The 19,188-nt window shown below is 35.6% G+C and overlaps 1 protein-coding gene across 3 annotated transcripts in view; it reads left to right on the plus strand.

Moving 5' to 3' along the window:
• The window catches only part of ZFYVE16 (zinc finger FYVE-type containing 16), a 42,340-nt gene extending 29,022 nt beyond the window's left edge, over positions 1 to 13,318 (plus strand). For all 3 annotated transcript variants that reach the window (XM_045566102.1, XM_045566103.1, XM_045566104.1), the window contains 7 exons: positions 891 to 995; positions 1,355 to 1,502; positions 4,358 to 4,438; positions 5,728 to 5,890; positions 6,829 to 6,934; positions 8,499 to 8,666; positions 11,247 to 13,318. In XM_045566102.1, the coding sequence (XP_045422058.1) occupies positions 891 to 995; positions 1,355 to 1,502; positions 4,358 to 4,438; positions 5,728 to 5,890; positions 6,829 to 6,934; positions 8,499 to 8,666; positions 11,247 to 11,405 (930 nt within the window). In that variant the 3' untranslated portion in view covers positions 11,406 to 13,318. The remainder of the gene's footprint in view (positions 1 to 890; positions 996 to 1,354; positions 1,503 to 4,357; positions 4,439 to 5,727; positions 5,891 to 6,828; positions 6,935 to 8,498; positions 8,667 to 11,246) is intronic.
• The last annotated feature ends 5,870 nt before the right edge of the window (positions 13,319 to 19,188 follow it).

The following is a 19,188-nucleotide window of genomic DNA, read 5'->3' on the forward strand; positions in this document are numbered from 1 at the left end:
CCTGATTCTCATTGGCTTTTGATTCATTCTGCTGTAGTTCTTACATATTTAGGTAATGTAAGACCTCTAAACAGACCTCTAGTGTTGTTGAAGCTCTAGTAAAAGTGTTAGTAAAGTCAGTCAGTCTTGTGATTTTGAGCAAATCATAGCCTTTTTTTTTTTTTTTTTTTTTTTTTGAGACAGAGTCTCACTTTGTTGCCCGGGCTAGAGTGAGTGCCGTGGCATCAGCCTAGCTCACAGCAACCTCAGACTCCTGGGCTTAAGCGATCCTACTGCCTCAGCCTCCCGAGTAGCTGGGACTACAGGCATGAGCCACCATGCCCGGCTAATTTTTTTGTATATATATTTTTAGTTGGCCAGATAATTTCTTTCTATTTTTAGTAGAGACGGGGTCTCACTCTTGCTCAGGCTGGTCTCGAACTCCTGACCTCGAGCGATCCACCCGCCTCGGCCTCCCAGAGCTAGGATTACAGGCGTGAGCCACCGCGCCCGGCCCAAATCATAGCCTTAGTTTCCTAATTTATAATAGGAAGGGTTGGATTAGATAATAGGAAGTTTGGATAGAATAATATTTCAGTGGATTCACTTTTATTTATCCATGTCTGGTTTGAAGATCTTTTCTATCTTGGAAGATCTGTAACTAGGAAATGGAAATACCCCCAAATACTACAAAATTCTTCCTGGGAATAATACTCTTTATTACTGTTGTGGAGGAGCTAGAAGGATTAGTTGTTCTTTTAAGTTGGTATTGGCTTTCTGAGTGGCATTTTGATGGTGTTATGTATCAGAAACCTTAAAATGACGGATGCTCTTTAAAAAGGATTTAATGGATGGGTAAATGCTTATACACAGTAGTTTAAGGTTTATGGAAATATGATTATTTTATACAGGACCTTCGAAATTACCAGTATACCTTGCATAATATAGATCAACTATTGATTCATATGGAAATGGGAAAAAGCTGCATAAAAATACCACGGAAAAAATACAGTGATGTAAGTATAATTGTTTTATTCAAATTTCAGTTGTTGAACATTAGAGTTCCGTAGAATTGTGTCAAATTTTGTTTTGAATTAGGCTATCTAGTGTATTATGATAATAAATATTGTTTTTGAAATTATAGAATTTGTTTACTAATAAGTAATTTATTTCATCTTACTTTTTCATGTTTTTTCTTACTGTTTTGTCTATCTATTGATTGAGGTGGTTTTATTTTAAAACATTTGTTTCTATCACATTCACAGGGAATTGTCCAAACCAAAGCTTGATAATTATGAAGCTGATCAGGAATGTGGCTCTTAGAATAGGCGTATAATGTTAAAAGTGTTTCTAAACAAGTGGTGTTATTTTCCAGGTAATGAAAGTAATAAATTCTTCAAATGAGCATGTCATTAGCATTGGAGCTAGTTTTAGTACAGAAGCAGATTCCCATCTAGTCTGTATACAGAATGATGGAGTTTATCACACACAGGCCAACAGTGCCACTGGCCATCCTAGAAAAGGTGAGCATCATGGTTCCTACTGCTAATTTATAAAACAACTTCCATTAATATAATTCAAAAGGAAAAATATATATATTTACTTATTTGTTGAATTGACAGTGATAAAATAGTATGGTTTAAAATTTCAACTACACAAACAACAGATTGAAAAATTATTTTTAATTTGTGTTTTTCTGTCTAGCTACATTAGGCTTAAAGACTTGGAAGACTGTTTTTGATACCTTTTTTTTTTCCTGCCCTTTTTTTTTTTTTATTCTTATTTCAGCATATTGTGGGGGCACAAAAGTTTAGGTTACGTATATTGCCCTTGCCCCCCCACCAAGTCAGAGCTTCAAATGTGTCCATCTCCTAGACAGTGCGCATTGCACTCATTATGTATGTATACACCCATCCCCTCCCCCACCCATCTGCCCGACACCCGATCAATGTTATTCCTAAATGTGCTCTTAGGTAATGATCAGTGAAACCAATTTGATGGTGAGTACATGTGGTGCTTATTTTTCCATTCTTGGGATACTTCCCTTAGTAGAATGGGTTCCAACTCTTTCCAGGAAAATACAAGAGGTGCTATATCACCATTGTTTCTTATACCTGAGTAGTACTCCATGGTATACATATACCACATTTTATTAATCCACTCATGTATTAATGGGGACCTTTTTTTTTTGAGACAGAGTCTCACTCTGTTCCCCAGGCTAGAGTGAATGCCATGGCGTCAGCCTAGCTCACAGCAACCTCAAACTCCTAGGTTCGAGCAATCCTACTGCCTCAGCCTCCCCAGTAGCTGGGACTACAGGCATGTGCTACCATGCCCGGCTAATTTTTTCTATATATTTTTAGTTCTCCGGTTAATTTCTTTCTATTTTTAGTAGAGACAGGGTCTCGCTCTTGCTCAGGCTGGTCTCAAACTCCCACTTTGAGCAATCCTCCTGCCTTGGCCTCCCAGAGTGCTAGGATTACAGGTGTGAGCCACCATACCCGGCGGCCTATTTTTGATATCTTTAGGTTTAGTGCATCCCATAGGGTGGGTGTCTTTCTTTGAGTCATTTCTCTCTGGAATGAGCTGTTTCTTTCACATTTGCTCCAACTCCTCTTAGTTGGGGGAGCATAGGGTGGATAAGGACAAAGAATGATTTATAAACTGTAAGTGTCTGGGAACATAAAAATGATAAAGATGGTGGAGTGAGCAGCATCTGTGAGCAACATTACTCTCAGGTCTGGCTGAATAGCCTTAATGACTGCTGTGATTACCAAACCCTAGTAGTAGAGGGCCTAACAAATGGAAAGTTAAATGGAAGTAAGTGGCTGGGCACAGTGGCTCACGCCTGTAATCCTAGTACTTTGGGAGGCTGAGGCGGGAGGATCACTTAAGGTCAGGAGTTCGAGACCAGCCTGAGCAAGAGCAAGACCCCCCCATCTCTACTAAAAATAGAAAGAAATTAGCCAGACAGCTAAAAATATATATTAAAAAAAAAAAAAAGTTAGACGGGCATGGTGGGACATTCCTGTAGTCCCAGCCACTCAGGAGGCTGAGGCAGGAGGATTGCTTGAGCCCAGGAGTTTGAGGTTGCTGTGAGCTAGGCTGACACCATGGCACTCTAGCCCGGGCAACAAAGTGAGAGACTGTCTCAAAAAAAAAAAAAAAAAAGAAAGTAAGTGTTCCATAAAATTAATACATTATTATAGGATAACATGTTTAAAATAGTTTGACGTTCTATCTGCTAATAAAATTTCTTCCTCTGATTATAAAACTAATGTATACACATTTGTAGCAAGATTGGAAAATGTGTTTTAAAAAGTAGTAAAAGAAAAAAATGCCAAGATATGGCCATTATTGCATTATATTGTATTTCCTTCATATATTAATATATGTTAAATAGATGATTTTTTACTGGATATTTACACTTTATATTATGCTCTTTTACTTAATGTTATTGACTTTTTTGTCATTAACATTTAACAGTTTTTTAATATTTATTTATTGAATAGGTATATAATTATGTGAGAAAATTCTAAAGGTATAAATATTTATAGTGCCAAATCTCCTTTCCTCCCTTGACCACCCAGCCATCCTCTTACTCTCCCTGCAGAAGACTAAATCAATGTTATCAGTTCTTGTATATGCTTTCAGAGACATTTTTGCTTTAATGTATATTCAAGCTAATACACACACATGTACACACACATATATTATAATCTTTCTTCCACTTTTTTACATAAGTCATAACATTTTTTCCCATTCTGTACCTTGCTTTTTTGTTATTGTTAACACACCTTAGGATATTATTCTATGTTAGTATATAAAGAGCTTTTGTGTTCCATATAACTTTCCATTTTATATGTGAACATTTAACTATTATTTATTGATGGACATAAGTTTTTACCAATTCTTGGGTTTTTATGAAAATGCTACGTGAATAACCTTGTACACATGCAATTTTGTACACATTTGAACCTATCTATAGGATAAATTCCTAAGAGTAGAATTGGTGTGTCAGAGAAAACATTTATTTATAATTTTAAGATAGTTAGGTTTCCATAAAGACTCTTCTGATTTATGCACTCACCAGTAGTGAATGTTTGATTTGCTATACAGTCACTAACAGGCACAAACATTTAAAATAGTATAATAGTCCATCAATTATTAGATACAAGCATTAAATTATTTTTATATAGCATTTTATCTTAATTTTGTTTGATTTGTTTTTTTGTTAGCCTTCTAATGTAAGTTGTGTGGGTATAACATTTACTGAGTACTTAAAATGTGCATGCTCCACATTCTGCATTTAATGAATATCATATAACATAAAAATGAGCAGGTTAAAACATAAATAACTGTTGTATTTCTTTATCAGTGACAGGTGCAAGTTTTGTAGTATTCAATGGAGCTCTAAAAACATCTTCAGGATTTCTTGCTAAGTCCAGCATTGTTGAAGGTATGATATGCTTTAGATAACTTTAGATTCTATTAGGTTTTGCTGAAGAAGATTTATTTATGTTTTAGCAGGCAATTTCATGGTTGAACACCCTGAGCTTGTGTAGTCTTAACTTTTCACTATATTAAGATAGATCTGTGGAAATCCTAAAATATTTACCAGTCCCTTCTAATTTGGCAGTACTCAGTCTCCAAATCTGTTTTGTCTGCAGATTTTGTAAGGACTTTGTTTTGGCTTTGCTGTAGGGCTTATTAATGAGGTGTTAATAAAGTCTCTCCACTTTGATTGGTCTAGACCACCAATATCCCCCAACATTGTTTGATTTTTGTTATCTCTGTTCTATTCTTAACTCTGTAATAGCTGTTCTATGTTAAGCCTCATCTAGTCTCACTCTGTTAATGTGTTCCCAGTTCTGGTGTAAGGACTGAAAGTCTTAGAGTCTTTTAGGTGACCCTCTCTTCCGTTTTCTGACCCCAGACTCCAGTCCTCACCAAACTCTTTTTTTTTTTTTTTTGAGACAGAGTCTCGCTGTGTTGCCCAGGCTAGAGTGAGTGCCGTGGCATCAGCCTAGCTCACAGCAACCTCAAACTCCTGGGCTGAAGCGATCCTCCTGCCTCAGCCTCCCGAGTAGCTGGAACTACAGGCATGCGCCACCATGCCTGGCTAATTTTTTCTATATATATTTTTAGTTGTCCAGATAATTTTTATTTCTATTTTTAGTAGAGACGGGGTCTCGCTCTTGCTGGTTTTGAACTCCTGACCTCGAGCGATCCACCCGCCTCGGCCTCCCAGAGGGCTAGGATTACAGGCGTGAGCCACCACGCCCGGCCCTCACCAAACTCTTTATCTCTAAGTTCTCAATCAAATGAGGCCACTGTAAACTTAGTGGGTCACTAGGCAGAGAGCCTGGGATATTTTAGGCTTATCTCTTGAGATTCCCTCTAGGTATCTCAGTATTGCACTGCTTGTTTCTCAGTATCTGAAAAGTTACTTCATTTTTTATTGTCTGGTTTCATGGTTGGTTGTCATAAAAGGGCTCGTTTGGTACCAGTTATTTCATCATAGCCAGGAGCAGAAATTCTCATCTTTATTTGTATAACCTAAAAAAAAAATCTTAACTTTATGAAATATTTTTCTTATTTCCTAGTGGAGAACAATCATTAGGATAATTAACAAATGATTTAAAACTTGTATCTTGCACAGAACATATCTTGATAGCAAATTTTATGTCTTAGACATACAAAATTGATATTTGGCAAAAGAAATGTGAAACATACTCTCATTTCTAGATGGTTTAATGGTACAAATAACTCCAGAGACCATGGATGGCTTGCGGCTAGCTCTACGAGAGCAAAAAGACTTTAAAATTACATGCGGAAAAGTTGATGCAGTGGACCTGAGAGAATATGTGGATATCTGTTGGGTAGATTCTGAAGAAAAAGGAAACAATGGGTAGGAATTTTTCATTACTAAAATGTAATTGATTTGATGGAGGGGGAAGGATAAAAACATCCTGTTAATAAAATTAGGTATTTCATGAATGAATATAGACTTAGATTATTAATTTAAAGGCTTATACCTATACCCCAATTAAGGAATGCAATCTTTTTTTCCAAACATGTACCTAACCAGCCTCATAAGTGGTTTTTTTTTTTTTGACCAGGATACTGTAGATTATTAAAGGGTTGTCCATTTGGGAGTGGGGCCGGTGATGAAACATCCATTATGTAACAGTGTGGGCTTGATGCCAGGGCTGAGAAATGCAAGACACTTTTTCTGTTATATGGTACCTTTTTTTATCAAGTAATTAAAGGATTCCTTTTGGATGATATACTGTATTGTTTTGATTCACTATAAATATGAACAACTGGATTTAATAATATATGTACATTAGAGGCCTTAGAGATTATTACTGCCACTCCTTCCTCTCTTCAGTTACCTATTTTTTTTCTTATTTGGAGATTGGCTAAGGGGTCTGGAGCAAATAAGGAAGAAGAGGGCTAATGCTGAAGGATTCCAAAATAGAGTTTTTGAGTTCATGAGACAGCTTTTCTGTTAAGAGACTATCTAAGGCATTTTAAACCTCAGATCTGAATTGGGCATATGAAAAAGGAGATATAATTTATTGATGTTGCCTCCTAACAGGCTCTGAAAAAAATAATTTATTGATAAACAGAAAAGATTACTATACAATCAAGAAATCTTGGTAAATGAATATGAACTACAGATTTAATAATTTTGTTTATAATTAAAATATCTTGTAGCTGCTTTAAATTTAGAGCTTTCGTAAATTTTTCTCCTCATTCTGTTTGTTTAAATCTAATAATTCATTTCACAAAAATACTTTGGTACTAATAATCCTATTATATTGGATTATGTTTATTTGGTAGTGTTATCAGTTCAGTGGATGGAATATCATTACAAGGATTTCCAAGTGAAAAAATAAAACTGGAAGCGGATTTTGAAACTGATGAGAAGATTGTAAAGTGCACCGAGGTAACTGAGAAAGCAAGTCCCTTCTCTGTATATGCTGTTTTGATATGGTTTTTGTTTTTTGAACTTGGAGATTGTACATATTCAACCTCTGAGTATTTAAGCATAGCTTGTTACACTGTTTACATTATACTTTGAGACACACGTTTCCACCCCAGACTTTTTTTTTTTGCAGCGCAACTTCAGATCTTTTTTATTTTGAAATATTAAGGGAGTGCAAATGATTTCAGTTACATGGATCACTTTTGTAATGCTTGAGTCACAGCTATAAATGTGCCCATCACCCAAACAGTGTTCATTGTACCTGTTAGGTAGGTTTTCGCCCATTCCCTCCTTCTCCCTCCTCCTGCTTGATTTCCACTGAGTTTTACTTCCCCCTAGACTGTCTTCTATGCACCAGATTTGGATTTCCATAGGCTTAGTGCGGGTCGTATGGTGGTACTGCCTGCCAGCTAACAGTTAAGTTTTGGCAGCATTGCCATATTTCTACTACAATATGTCATTTGCCCATATTATCATCATTTTCCTCTTATTTTACAAAAAATGGAATATTTTGTAATTAATTTATAATCAGTATTCACATATGAAAATTATTTTTGCATGTTCCAATTTTTTTGAAAAATAAGAGGATAGAAACTAGACTCCCCAGTTCCTTAGTCCTGAGGTCTGCAACCTCTCCTATCCCCCTAACCACCACTCGCCTCGCCACAGATCAGTTAGGAACCAGGCCGCACAGCATGAGGTAAGTGGCAGGTGAGCAAGCAAGCCAGTAAGCAGTGAGTGAAGCTTTGTCTGTATTTACAGCCACTCCCCCTCACTTGCATCACTGTCTGAGCTCCGCCTACTATTAGATTAGCACCAGCATTAGATTCTCACAGGACCATGAACTGTACTGTAAACTATACATGCAAGGTATCTAGGTTGCGTGCTCCTTACGAGAATCCAGTGCCTGATATCTGAGGTGGAGCTAAGGTGGTGATGCTAGCGCTGGGGAGCGGCTGCAAATACAGATTATCATTAGCAGACAGGTTTGACTACACAATAAATGTCATGCGCTTGAACCATCCTCCCCAGCCACACCCCCTGTCTGTGGAAAAATTGTCTTCCATGAAACCAGTCCCTGGTGCCAAGAGGATTGGAGACAGCTGCCTTAGTCTCTTTATTACTCCTCATGTTAATTTTTTATATATTCTTTGTGATTTTATGCATGTACAAGATAAAACGATAGAGAATATAGAAACTATAGAATAGTATTTGTTTATCTTAACTTCATATAGATGTCCTTATAGGATGAATTCTAAACTAAGTTCACAAGGCTTTCATTGCTACAAGCAGTTAATTTCCAGCAAAAAAAGCTGAGCCATTCCCATGTTCCATAACCTTTGGTTGTGAGTTTTTATTTGTAGTATAAATCAAGCTATAGATAAAGAATTCTCTCAACAAGTGATTTTCATGGTACTTTACATTAGAATTTTATTGAAGTTGAATTGAAAGCAGCAATTGTTGCATTTTAAAAGTTACTTTTAACCTTAATCATGACTTGTTTCCTAATTTAAATACATTTCAGGTGTTCTACTTTCCAAAGGACCAGGATTTATCTATTTTATCAACTTGTTATCAGTTTGCAAAAGAAATAGCCATGGCTTGTAGTGCTGCACTGTGCCCTCACCTGAAAACTCTAAAGAGTAATGGAATGAATAAAATTGGACTCAGAGTTTCCATTGACACTGATACGGTGAGGCATGTTTTTGTGATGTATTTTTGAAATTAATGTCTTGCATATTTAAAAAATGAAACATTTTTTCTTTAACCTTTTATTTTGGGATAAAACAAGGAAGTTAAAATTTGTTGGGCATCAAATGTGTGCTACACACTCCACGTATATTATATCTATTAATCTCCACAATAGGGGTCAGCAAACTTTTTCGTAAAAGGACAGACAGTAAATATTTTAGACATTGTAGGCAGTATGGTTTTTTCACAACTACTCAACTCTGCCACTATAGTGGGAAAGCAGCCATTGACATATGTAAAGAGGAGTGTGGCTGTGTTGCAGTGAAACTTTGTTTATCCAGCAGGGCCAGATGTGGCCTACAGGCCATAATTTGCTGCCACCTGCTCCATGACTATCCTGCCTGATAGGTAGGGTTTTAAATTTACTTATTCTGAATAGATTCTATATGTACTTGATTCAAAATCTTAAAAATATAAATATAAATTCCAGAAAGCAGCATTCACACTGTATTCTATGTAATTGGTAGACCTTGAAGATACTCATTCCAGGCTACAATGTAAATGGTTCCCAGTAGAGTTGTGTAAGGCAACAGCCCTGGAAATAATCTCTTTCCTACCCTCAACTCCCAACCCCTCAGTTTCCCTCCATACCCTCCCTTGTCCTCCCTCCCGGCCAAGCAATCACTGTTACTTATTTCTTACATATTCTTTGTGATTATATGCATGTACAAGCAAATAGGTGTGTTTGTACTTTTTGTCCCCCCTCTTTTACACTATTTTTCCCATTTATCTTTAACTTAATGTATCTTACAAATATTATGGATTAATATTTATCCTTTTTAACAGTTGCATAGTAGTAGTTGATTATATAAATGTACCATAATTTACTTAACTAGTCCTTTCTGCATATTTGGTATATGTTGATTGACATTTTTAGGTTGTCCACAGTATTTTGCTTTTGCATAAGTGTGAGTATAATATCCATAAGAAAAATTCCTAGAAGTAGAATTGCCAGGTTTGAGTATGTACTCAAAAGATATTATATCATCCCCAATAGAAGTTATGCCAATATATATTTCCTTCCAGCATTTGTAAGAGAACTCTTTCCCTCACATCCTTATCAAAGAAGTATGTAATCTAATTTTTGAACTTTGACAATTTGATAGGTGAAATATAATATCCAAGTATTAATGTGCATTTCTCTTAACAATGAGTGATGATCATCTCACATGTGAGAGACATTTGTTTTTCTTTGAACTTTGAGTTCATATCTATTATGTGTATTTATTTTGTAACTGTTTCCAACAACCAATATAGTAGATTATCAAAGCAGATTCTTTATTAGAATGGTTAATCTAAACATGGGTAAGTTCATATGCTGAAAGTTTTTCTCAGCTAGGATGTGTTATACTCATAGTTCTCATGTTGGAAAGAGGAAGTTTTATTTTCATCTCACTGTTAAAAGTCCCCTTTTCGGCCAGATGTGGTGGCTCACGCCTTTAATCCTAGCACTCTGGGAGGCCTAGGTGAGTGGATCACTTGAGCTCAGGAGTTCAAGACCAGCCTGAGCAAGAGCGAGACCCTGTCTCTACTAAAAATAGAAAGAAATTAGCCAAACAACTAAAAATAGAAAAAATTAGCCGGACATGGTGGTGCTTGCCTGTAGTCCCAGCTACCTGGGAGGCTGAGGCAGGAGGATTGCTTGAGCCCAGGAGTTTGAGGTTGCTGTGAGCTAGGCTGACGCCATGGCACTCTAGCCCAGGCAACAAAGTGAGACACTGTCTCAAAAAAAAAAGTCCCCTTTTCAATGAAGCACCTGATAGTTATTTGAGTAAGCATTGTTAATGTTTTCTTTAGTCAAATGCATTAATATGTAATTTCCACCATCAACATTAAATTCTAATATTAAATATCATTGCAGTAGCAAATTTGAATTTTTTTTTTTGAGACAGAGTCTGGCTCTGTTGCCCGGGATAGAGTGCCGTGACATCAGCCTAGCTCACGGCAACCTCAAACTCCTGTGCTCAAGCGATCCTCCTGCCTCAGCCTCCCAGGTAACTGGGACTACAGGAATGCACCACCATGCCCAGCTAATTTTTTCAATATATTTTTAGTTGTCTAGCTAATTTCTTTCTATTTTTAGTAGAGACGGGGTCTTGCTCTTGCTCAGGCTGGTCTCGAACTCCTGACCTCGAGTGATCCTCCTGCCTTGGCCTCCCAGAGTGCTAGGATTACAGGCATGAGCCACCGTACCCGGCCTAAATTTGAAATATTTTTAAGTGTTTTTAAATACCATAGGTTTTTAAAATTGCCTAATCCCTCTAATGTGTTTATGTATTCACTGAGAGGAAACCTAAGTCTCACTTAGTGGCAATTTAATTTTTATGATACCCATGGGAGGGACAATTATAATTTATGTAGTAGACAATATAGAATATTTTTTATAAATAATATATCAAGTATTTTGTTAACAGGCTTAGACTGATATTTTAAAATATTTTAATTATTTTATATTGATATTGTTAGCTAAATAAGATTGCTCATTTTCTAGGGTTGTCTTATCAAGATTTTTTTTTTCCAGGTTGAATTTCAGGCAGGATCTGAAGGCCAACTTCTGCCTCAGCATTATCTAAATGATCTTGACAGTGCACTGATACCTGTGATCCATGGTGGGACCTCCAACTCTAGTTTACCATTAGAAATAGAATTGGTATTTTTCATTCTAGAAAATCTTTTTTAGTGAAAGAATGTGCTATATTATATACTGCAAACTGATTTGTTAAAACTAACTCTAGCCCTTAAGCTGAAATGCTACAAACACTAAAAGTAAATACGTCTGATGTTTGAAACACATAAGCTTTGCTCTTTAGGCAGAAATGATCTTTTTAAATCATTAGCACAATATTTAAATATCTAAAAATGTAAGAGATCACAGTTTTTGAAGCTTTACAATTAATTTAAGTACTAAAAAGACAAAGATTTCTTCTATCTTTAAGAAATTTATAGCATTTACTGTGTTATTTAAATGCTAAGCCAAAGTATCTGCACTTAGGTATACCTCTTTATGCCAAGAATGATTTTAATGAAGGCCCTTTTCAGATGTAATCTTATGAAGGAAATATCTGTTTTGTGTATATGCCGGTTAGAATACTGGTTTCTAAAGTGTCAAAAATGTATTTCGATGGCACAGGCCAGTTTTGAGATCTTAGACTTATAATTCTTTGAATAAAGCTGATAACTTATTTGTATAATTGGATCAGAGACCTATCTCTATGATTAGATAAACTGATTATTTGGATTAAAATCAGAATTTTGCCTTTTTTTTCTCAAATTATTAATAATATATATATAAAACACACACACACATATATAGTTTTTCCCGATTAAATGGATATTCTTAAAATAATTGTGGGTGCTTCAGGATTTTGTGCTTCTATATTTAAGTATATTGTTTTTATAGCAAGAACATATGATTCTGAATGTGTTTTATAAATCTTTAATAATTTATATATAAGTAATATTTTTGTATCATAGTGTATTATTTTTCCTCCTTTTCTTCCAAATTATACCACTGTATTTACCACTTCTAAGAGTGATTGAGGACTGTCCAGATGACCTTGAAGTAGTCATTATGTAGCAATAAATGAAGCCTGAAACAGGTTTTTTTACTTCCACTTTAATCCTTAGAAATTTCGTGGCAAATCTGCATATTTTCATTGACACCAATGTATTAAGTGTAAATTTTAATGAACTAATTACTTTTGCATATTTTAAATTCTTTATATGGTATTTTTTTGTAACAGGATATTAACATACGTTAAATTCTATGTATTTGAAATTGTTACAGAGCTTTCCTCCTCAACTTCAAACAGCAAAAAAAAAAAAAGTAAAGGGCATATTTTAGTCCTGTCATTTAAGTTATATAAAATTTAATCATTATTTTGATATTTTTAAAATTCTTATGTGAAATATATATGTTTTTGTATCAAAAACCACTCATACATCTGAAGAAAAAGAAGCAACACTAAATAGCCCTGTTTTAAGAAAAATATTTATGAAGCATCTCAACTTGAAGATCAAGTCAATGTTATAACTCAGGACCTGAGGTCTCAAGCTAGGAGAGACTGAAAACTTTAAAAGTTTGAGCATATAGTTCTGACTGAATCACATCCATAGTACTAGCCAAAGACACAGTTTAGAGGAGAATATCAGCCTCTGGAAATAGTACTCTATGAACAACGTAAAATGTTGCAGATATTAAATAAAATAGCAACATGTGATAACTTGTGAAGTTTGTTGAAATGGAGTGAGATGAAAACAATTGCATATCCAATCCAATTTGTTTTCTTTATATTGTGCGTGTATTTGTAGTGTAAGTAGGTGCACAGTCTGTGAATGCTGAACTTCCTTTAAATAACCAAATGGTGGAGGGCTCTTCCTTGATGGGATAGCTTAGGATTCGTTTTCAAAATGTCTCTGTATTCAGTAAAAATTGGAATTATGTGCCTACAGTTTGGAGGCACATTTTAAAGTATTCCTTGTCGATGTATGTTTTTAAATTCATTTGTTATTTATTTGGTCATGTTCTTCACATTGGTACTTAATTTGAAATTTTGGTTTTTTAAGGGTGAAGAAATAGAATGGTTCTTTGTACTCAGTCTGCAATGATCTATTTTTGGTCTTATGCCTTCGAATACTATTCTCTTTCTCTGAATTTCAAAATATAAAGTAAAATCTGAACTATTTGTTTCGTGCAGCTATCCAACAAACTGTGTGTGTCTATATACTTGCTATGTGCAGAATCCTTTATTAGATTTCTAAGTAAAAGTTTCTAAAAATGATTAATTGTTCTGACAAAATTAGACATAGTTCTTGTCAGCATTTATGGATTCCATGCTACAAGTAGTATGTGCTAAGTGCAGAGAATGCCAAAAAAAAGAGTAGGATTTAGCCATTTAGGAATACAGATGCAAACTTTGGGAAACTTCCTGTGTCTGAAAATTGCATGCTATAAGGTATTGACGTCATGCTCCTGTTGAGAACAACCAAAGCTGATTAAAATACAAGAATCATCTTAAAACATCAAAGAGATTTTAAGACAATAAGGAATTTTCAGTAGAAAAGTAAAACGAAAAAGAGAAGTTAAGTGAGCATGGGCCCTATTGTGACATCCTTATGGACTGAGGGAGATGGGAATCAAAGTTCAGGTCCCACATAAGGTGGTGAGTCTAACATGACACCCTCCCCACAATAGGCTGAGACCCCCAAATAGTTTCACCTTTAGGATGACAACGAACCGGAAGTGGAAGAAGCTATGCAAAATAATAGGCACATTTAGAATTGCCTAAATAATCCAAAAAATCTTAAGTATTGAACTTGCTTTAAGGTATTCACACACTGGTGATGCTTCCATGAAAAATAAAACATAAATCCTTTCCATTAGAAAAGTAATTTCACTGTAGGCCTCAAATTACTTTCCAAATATAATGTCCACTAATGCATAGTAAAAAATAAGTAGACACATAAGGAAACTAGACTTCAGAATCAAGAATTAGTTGAAACAATGAAAATAAACTCATGTAGACTTAGGTGTTAGATTTAGTTTTCTGTACTTAAAGAAATAAAGTCAGATGTGAAGGTACCTGCAGAAAATGGGAAACTATAAGAAGTGATGGAGCCAATCTGGAAAAGAAGTGAACACAAACATTGCAAGAAAATATAAAAACTGAACTTTAAAACTCAGTAAATATGCTTCATGGCAGAATAGAACACAGCCAATGAGAGGAGTTTATAAACTGGAAGATAACTCAGGAGAAATTTTCCAGAGTGCAGCATGGAAAACCAGATGGAAAAAACAGAAGACCTACAGAGGAAACAGTGAGAAATTCCAGCATGTGCTTAATTAGTTGCCAAAGGAGAGGCAGGAATAGGACAAAGCAATTATTTTTAGATATAATGCAGAATTTTAAAAACTGATGAAAGACATAATGCCACAGATTCTAAAAGCCAGACAAATCTTAAACAGAATAATGAAATCCACAAATAGACACTTAACAGTAAAACTGGAACTGCTAGCTGACAGAGAGCAAAAGAGTTCAAGGAACAATTTGCTGTCTCTAGTCAGAGAACCAGAAGAGGGTTTGGAGGATATGGGACAGAAGCCTTTTGAATTTACTTGCACTATACCAGGAGAGCCTCAGAAAAGAAGCAGTACCCCTCCCTCCCTACCAGCAGAACCATGTATAACAAGCTGCAGCCTTCTGGACTTCCACTGCCCTACATCAATCTAGCAACAGGTAAAGAGGTAGCACCCCTCTCTCGCCCCACTGGTGCAGTGGTGGTAGACACTGCAGGGCAGAACACAGGCAATGGTGAGAGGAGGCTAATGCCCTGACTTTCAAGTAATAACACCAAGAATGGGGATCTAGAAATCAGAGGGTATAGGTAAGATCAGAAATAGGAGGAAACTGAAGAAAAAAAGCCTTCAAAGCTGTGTATAAAATCCTGGGATCACCCCCAAGCTGTGTATACGTGAAACTGACCAGAAGCAGCTGAGCAAAGGTTCTGAACACTGAACTACAGTGTAAACTACTGTCTGATGGTACACCACTGGGGCAGCCTAGAACAGCTTCACACAGGCAGTGAAAATTAAATTAATATTGGAACCACAGCCCACTGAAAACTGGCCAGGATATGTGGTCTGAAACTAACTGGATTGATGGTCTGCTAAAACAAAACAAAAACATTCTTAGGAATATTTAAACAAGACAGTCTCATAATCAAAATATCCAGGAAAACAATCCAAAATTACTTGACATACAAAGAACTAGTGAAACCTAAACAATTCTCAGGGAAAAGACAATGAACAAAAACTAATTTTGAGGTTATCCAAATGTCAGAATTGACCAGGAAAAGACTTAAAACTAGCTATTTTAATCATGTTCCACAAAGTAAGGGTAAACACTATTGAAAAAAAGTGGAAAGCTAAAAGTCCTCAGCATAGATGCTATAAAAAGAATCAAATGGAAATTTTAGAACTGGAAATACAATAACGAGAATTTGCTGGAGGGTCTCTCTCAACAACAGGATGGAGATGGCTGAGGGAAAAGTCAGTGAACTTGAAGATACATCAGCAGAAATTATCCACTCTAAATAAACAGAAAAAAGTGAAAAAAAAAATTGCCTTTGGGGATCTTTGCGACAACATCAAAAAGTCTAATATTCATGTTTTAGAGCCCAAAAAGAAGAAGAAAAAGATTGGAAGAAAAAAATATGAAGAAATAATAGCTTAAACTTTCCAAACATTTGGTGAAAGACAAAGATACATTTACATACATTTACAGACAATTCTATTTAAAGCAGGTCTACTGACACAGCAAACCCCAGAAGGGAAAAAATGAAAACCACACCCAGGCACATAATAAGCAAGTTGATGAAACCAAGCATAAAGAAAAGATTTTGAAAGCCACCAGAGGAAAATAACACTTTGCATATAGGAGAACAAAGATATGAATGATGGCAGATTTCTCACAAGAAAACATGGAGGCCAGAGACAGCGGAACAACATTTATCAAGTACTTAAAAAAAAATAAAAAAACCCAAAAACTGTCAACACAGAATCTATTATCCAGCAAATATATCCTTCAGGGATAAAAGTGAAATAAAGACATTGTGAGAAGGAAAAGTAACAGAATCCATTGCCAGCACACTTACTTTAAAAGATATGCTAAAGAAGTTTATGGGTAAGGAAAATGATAGCAAAGAAGATAGAGCAACAGCAATGGCAAATATAAACTATGTTTTTTACCTTATAAGTTTGTTAAAATACATATAACTGCTGGAATACATTTAAAACATCAGCTGTGGGATTTTCAATGTGCATAGACATAATACATATGAGAACTGAATTCCAACCAGGGAGACAGTAAAGGTACCTAAGTGGTGGGAAAAATTTCTATATTTCACTGGAAGCGGTAAAAAAAAAAAATTCTAAGTAGATTGCAGAAAGCTTTATATGTAATAATCTCTAGAGCAACCTTTTTTAAAACTATGCAAGGAGATATGTTTTAAAAGCCAATATATAAATTTAAATGGAATTTTGAAGAATATTCAAAATAAGATCAGAAAGGAAAACAGGAGTGAAAAACATAAGGGATAGGCCAGGTGCAGTGGGTCACACCTGTAATCCTAGCACTCTGAGAGGCCAAGGAGGGAGGATTGCTTAAGCTCAGGAGTTTGAGACCAGCCTGAGAAAGAACGAGACTCCATCACTACTAAAAACAGAAAAATTAGCCAGGGATTGTGGTGCATGCCTGTAATCAACAGCTACTCGGGAAGCTGAGGCAGAGGATCACTGGAGCCCATAAGTTTGAGGTTGCAGTGAGCTGTGATGACACCACTGCACTCTACCCAAGGCAACAGAGCAAGACTTTGATTCAAAGAAAAAAATAAAAAATAAGAGACAAAAAAAAATTAAAGATAAAATGGTAGACCTAAATACAGCCATATCAAAAATTACATTAAGTGTACATGGTCTAAATATGACAATTAAAACACATAGATTGTTTTTTTTCCATTTTTTATTTATTTTTTAATTTTTTTTTATTTCAGCAATTATGGGGGTACAAAAGTTTAGGTTACGCATATTGCCCTTGCCTCCCCTCTCCCCCATCAGAGCTTCAAGCGCGTCCATCCCTTAGACAGTGCACATCGCACTCATTATGTATGTAATCACACCTGATTAATGTTATTCCTAAATGTGCTCTTAGGTGATGATCAGTGAAACCAATTTGATGTTGAGTACATGTGGTGCTTATTTTTAAATTAGATTTTTTTAAAAAAACTAAATTATACACTATCTGTAAGAACCACTTGTAAAATACAGTGATACATATAGGTTAAAAAGTAAAAAGATGGGAAGAGATATTCCATGCAACCACTAAAAAGAAAAAAAAAGCTGGAGTGGCTATGTTGCTATCAGAGAAGGCAAACTTCAGAACAAAGAAAATTACCGTGTAATTTATTCATTCAAAAATTAAATTAAATTTTTTTTCTTTTTTTAGAGACAGAGTCTTGCTATGTTGCCCAGGCTGGAGTGCAGTGGCTATTTACAGGCACAATCGTAGTGCACCACAGCCTGGAACTTATGCCACAAATGATTCTCCATCTCAGCCTCCTGAGTAGCTGGGACTACAGGTGTGTGCCGTCACACCTGGCTCCCTTGTGATTTATTATTGCATTTCATAGACTGGATAATAAGCTCAGAGAGAGTAATGTGCTCAAAGTCAAACAGCTAGGAACTAACTGAATTGCAATTTAAAGGAAACTTTCTAGCAATTAGGACTCTTCACAAATGAAATAAGCTATACTTATGAAGATTTTTTATGGCTTTGCTTATAATTTCAGAGCCAGAAAGAAGGGAAAAGATCATCTAATCCAATGTCCCTCCTTTTACAAATAAAGAAAATGAAGTCCTAGTTCTAGGTCACAATGGCTATTTATAAAGGTAGAGTTCATATAGCTGAAACTAGAAGCCAAAGCTCCTGACCAATGCTCTTCTTGATACACCCACTGCTCATAATCTAGAGGATGTCTAAGATTCATTTTGAACCACATGATACTATGTTTTCATGTTTCTCTCAACATTGTAAGAAGACACAGTAGCAACAATAATGGACAGATTTATGTCAAATTTAAAAAAATTTTAAGGAGCTAAAGGTATTTAGCTTTAGATTTTCCAAACTCTTTGACTAAGTTTTACTCTGAAGGCCATTAAAATTCATTAAATTACATTAGTTTTGTTTTTGTTTTTAATCACAACTTAGGAAATTTATAATTAGTAGGATCTCTGGGATTAGCCCAGGGTTATGTGCAGGAGAGAATATATTGCAATGAGTAAAAATTTGGCAGATGAATTTTGAGCATCTTTTGATAGAAAAATGTCCATTGAACTGCAAAATTAACCTGAGACAAGGATCAAAATAAGTGGAAGCTGAGCATCAATGTAGGCACTTTTTAAAATAATTAGAAGCTGGGTATGGTGGTGTAAACCTGAATAGTCCCAGCTACTCAGAAGGCTGAGGTGGAAAGATTGCTTGTACCCAGGAGTTCAAGGCTGTAGTGAACTATGATTGTGCTATAATTGAGAGGGAAAAAAATATATATATGTAAAATGCTGAAGGGAAAATAACTAAATTCTAAGGTCAGCTACTTTCTTTACTCAAGAGTGAGTTATATACATTGAATCAAAGGTTACCTATTCTTATTCTACTCCTCTAATACACATAATCTCACCACCTCTACCCAGTTTGAGTCAACCAGAATAATATTACACTATTCCTGTATAAATGTCACAAAAAGCAGCCCCGGACTCGGGTTGATGCCCATCTTTCACATTCTAGTCCTGGTAAAGCTCTGTGTATCTGCTGTTCTTTCCCCAACACATCATATACCCTTAGCCTATGAAACCTTTCCTTCGTGCCCCACCCCCTGAAAAAAATGTAATTAGACTTCCATTTACTATA

This window comes from Lemur catta, chromosome 12 (assembly GCF_020740605.2).
Source record: "Lemur catta isolate mLemCat1 chromosome 12, mLemCat1.pri, whole genome shotgun sequence".
Lineage (NCBI taxonomy): Eukaryota > Metazoa > Chordata > Mammalia > Primates > Lemuridae > Lemur > Lemur catta.